This window comes from Ictalurus furcatus, chromosome 19 (genome assembly GCF_023375685.1).
Source record: "Ictalurus furcatus strain D&B chromosome 19, Billie_1.0, whole genome shotgun sequence".
Lineage (NCBI taxonomy): Eukaryota > Metazoa > Chordata > Actinopteri > Siluriformes > Ictaluridae > Ictalurus > Ictalurus furcatus.
In genome coordinates, this window is record NC_071273.1 from 26,372,900 (window position 1) to 26,376,951 (window position 4,052).

Below are 4,052 nucleotides of genomic sequence, written 5' to 3' on the forward strand. Positions count from 1 at the left end.
CTTCACCAGGACCAGAACTAACATTCCTATCAGCACTCAGCGCCGACCCACAGCCCAGCTGTCTGCACACCACCTGAGCGTTCCTGATGTTCCACTGATCATCACAAACGGAGCCCCACGTAGCGTTATGATACACCTCCAACCTCCCAGAGCAGCTTCCCTCTCCTCCACTCAGCCTGAGAGACCAGTGCTCTACATCACACACATCACACATGAGGAAACACACCAACGCTGAATAACAGCTCCAGTCACACAGCTCACTACAACACAATGATAATATAACCTTATATTATACTCAACATGCTCTAGTTTACCAAAGACACATTACTTTATATCACCATGTTTTGGGACGTGCACTCGTTCTATTACATTATCGTTATATTATACACAACATGCTCTAGTTTACACCAACGCTAAATGTGTGCTGATGTTTTCTGTAATGAGATGTTTCTGTCACATTAATGGAAGGAGTCTCCAGTGTCAGCGCTTTGTAACAGTCAGAGGTAAAGCTGTAACTTTAAGTTGTCTGACATCTTCAGAACAGAGAAGTTTACGCTTCACAGTTTCTCTGTAACATGACTGTGAATTTTTGAAAATGTCAATGTGAAATAAAGAGAAGGTTGTTGTGGAACGACTGTTTATAGCTACTATAATGTAAGTGATATCAGGAATTAATTGTTTTATTCAACAACATTAAATAAACTATAAATGGATAAAATGCATTTCATATCATCCTTTAATCTAAAAAATGTAATCGTTGGTTTATTGCTGTGTTATTAGAGGAATAAATCACTTCAGGACCTGCTGTTACAGGAAAATAATCAACTTCTGGGTAGAAACAGTAACTCTTTCCTTATCAAGCTGCAGATTTAAGTGTCCTTACTTGAGCAATATTTCTGAAGAGGAAATGACGAGCATGTTCCATGAGTACGTAGAGACGTTCCATCGTCTGCAGTAATAAAATGCATGAAACAGACTTTTCTCTCTTTCTTGTTTTGTAGCTGGAATATTTATGCAAATTCTACAGCAATGTATAAAACTAGTAGAGAGAAAGACTCCTCCTACCTGTGCAGGTAATCTGAACCACCTCATCACGATTATCACATCTGTTCTGTCCCCAGGGTGAAGATGGACACTTCAACAGATTAGAGTCGTGTTTCCTACATTTCACATGATCCAGCCAGTTAGGAGCAGATTCGACTCTCGCTCTGGCCGAGTCCAAACGCTCGCGTCTTCCACAGTTCAGCTCTCGACACACCATATCTGCTGTTTCTAACTCCATCTGATTGTGACACACATTACCCCAGGTTCCATTGTAGAACACTTCCAGATTCCCCTCACAGCCCTCCGTGAGTCGGATCTCTTTAAACTCTGGTGAGAGAAGGATGACTTACACTTAATCTGTAAAAATCCTGTTTTATTGACTCAGTTAAATATGTGTAATGTTATCTTTATGTAAAAAAGATATTCAACATGGATTACATTTATAAACAGGTCTATCATGTTGAATTTCAGGTACTTTGGACCTCAGTTTTGAAATACAGACATATTCATATTTACAGGTTTAATCTCAGTCATTACACTGTACCTGAGCACACGACTCCTACGTCCTCCTGGTGTCCACATTCACCCTCTTCACACAGCTGAAATCTGCAGTTCCACAGGGACGTCTCGTTCCCCTCACACTCCACCTCATTCAGCCATATGGACCCAGTTCCAGGACCAAACCAGGCTGGTATGTGGGTACTGAGGGCCACTCCACACTGCAGCTGTCTGCACACCACCTGCGCATCCTCAATATCCCACGAGTCATCACACACTGTCCCCCACGAGCCGCTGTGGAAAACCTCCAGCCTTCCTGCACAGTCTCCCCCAGAACCGACCAGTCTGATGGAGCTGGGGTCTGGATTAAAGATATTTTTTTTAAACATAATAAGATATATAAAACTAATAAAATCTTATAACATGTTTAATTACTCTGTATATTTAGTAAGATACTTTAGAATTATAAAACATGTATTACTGTTGTTAATAGCTGCTCATTGGTAGGTGTTGTGCTGCTTACCTGAGCAGGTGATGTACAGCTGTTCCCCGGAGCTGCAGTTGACAGGTTGTGCACTGCTGCAGTTCCCCAGATGAGCTTCACTCCCAGAGCAGCTGAAACCCGTTACACACATGTGTTTGTGTTCAGTGGTGGATGGAGAGGAGCGGTAGTTCAGCATGTAGCCACAGCCCAGCTGTCTGCAGAGCACAGACGCCTCAGACAGACTCCACGAGTCCAGGAGAACTCTCCTCCAGTCCTGCCTGAAATAAATCTCCACCTCCCCCTGACACTCGCTCCCTCCAGACAACCGCACTCGCCCCTCATGAAACGCCACGGATGATCCTGAAGCAGAAGAACATCATTTAAATATTCTAATGAACACTGACTTTATTCACTAACGTGGTGTAGGTGACGTTAATATCTCACCATTACAGACGACTCCAGCATCGTGTTTATGAGAGCATGCAGCTCGACTCCATGATGAGATGTCACATTGTGATAGGTGTGTCTCGTTCCCCTGACAATCAAACACATCAGCCCAGATGTGGCCACTCCCCTCCCCAAACCAGTCCACCTCCACCACAGCCACAGCACTCCCACAATCCAGCTGTGCACAGAGAACATCTGCAGCTCTCATATCCCAGCCTACAGCACAAACTGTGCCCCAGTCACTGAGGTACTGGAGCTCCACTCGACCAGAACAGGAGTCCGGTCCCTTCACCAGCCGCGCCCCTGTGTGACCTGAACAAACAGCCGAGAGCTCAGTGAAAGAGGAAAATTTACAAAGACACCTTAAAGTTTGATTGACAGGTATGTGTTCTCTATTTAAACAGAAGTTAAATCATGATACTTCACCAGAACATATTAATCCCACATCGTTGTAATGGGAGCAGGTTGAGTGTTTGAGTGAAGATGATGTTGGACAGGAGTAAATCTCGGATTCATTTCCTCTACACTGAAGCTCCTCTGTCCACACCTGACCCTCCCCTCGGCCAAAAGCAGCTGATCCCAGAACCTCCACAGGAATCCCACAGCTCAGCTCTCGACACACAACCTCTGCATCCTGCTGGTCAAAGTCAGCATCACACACTGTGGACCAGGAACCTCCAAGAAGCACCTCCACTCTCCCAGAGCACCGGTGAGGACCAGCAGTGAGTCTCAAATTCTGACCTGTGTTTAATTTAATTGTGTAAGTATTGTGCACATTTTTAAGAACCTTTGCCATTAAGAAACATTCCACTGTAGTTACAAAACACTCTCAATTTAAATAAAACCAATTACAATTAATCAAATCAATCATGCTAATAATTAACCTTTTTTTTCTAAATACAACAGTTTACCTGAGCAGATGACTCCAGCATCATTAACATGATAACAGTTATGTTTCCCTTGTGAGCTACAATTGTTCAGTGTCAACTCTGATCCTCTGCAGTACAAATCATATATCCAGATTGGTCCTGAACCTTCTCCAAACGTAGCCCAATACCGCAGCTCTACAGCCTCCCCACAGCGCAGCTCTCTACACACCACTGCAGCATCTTTCATATCCCAGGCAGAACCACACACTGTTCCCCACCGTCCATCATGAAGAACCTCCACTCTCCCAGCACAGCGACTTCCACCATTCACCAACCTCACACTGTCTGAGAGAGAGAGAGAGAGAGAGAGAGAGAGAGATGTATACAGATGAATGGTGTGAGTATATATAATATTAGTGTATTAGTGGTAACAGCAGCATCACAGTAGACTAGTATGATCTTTGTCAAAAATGAATGGAATCAATGACAGTAAATCCACTTTGATGTTATTTATGACTGTGTTCATGATTGAGATTAAAAACTGTCACATTATTACATACCTGTCAGTATAACTGTCTTCTGATCAGCTGTAAGGGTGTCATCATAATTCTCAGCTTCATTCCCTACATTAAAACACAGATATTTAAAGTGGTGAAGTCATAATGAACATTAAAGTTACAGAAATAGTGTTTAAGAGTCACAACAATTAC

The 4,052-nt window shown here is 43.2% G+C and overlaps 1 protein-coding gene across 1 annotated transcript; it reads right to left on the reverse strand.

Moving 5' to 3' along the window:
* Window positions 1-739: 739 nt before the first annotated feature.
* Window positions 740-3,589, reverse strand: LOC128623162 (scavenger receptor cysteine-rich type 1 protein M130-like). Its single transcript, XM_053650048.1, has 7 exons — window positions 3,508-3,589; window positions 3,026-3,214; window positions 2,471-2,785; window positions 2,066-2,386; window positions 1,589-1,903; window positions 1,066-1,371; window positions 740-949 (listed from the first exon to the last, which is right to left on the reverse strand). Exons 1-7 carry the CDS (start codon window positions 3,587-3,589, stop codon window positions 870-872), a joined length of 1,608 nt encoding a protein of 535 aa, XP_053506023.1. The 3' UTR covers window positions 740-869.
* Window positions 3,590-4,052: the final 463 nt, after the last annotated feature.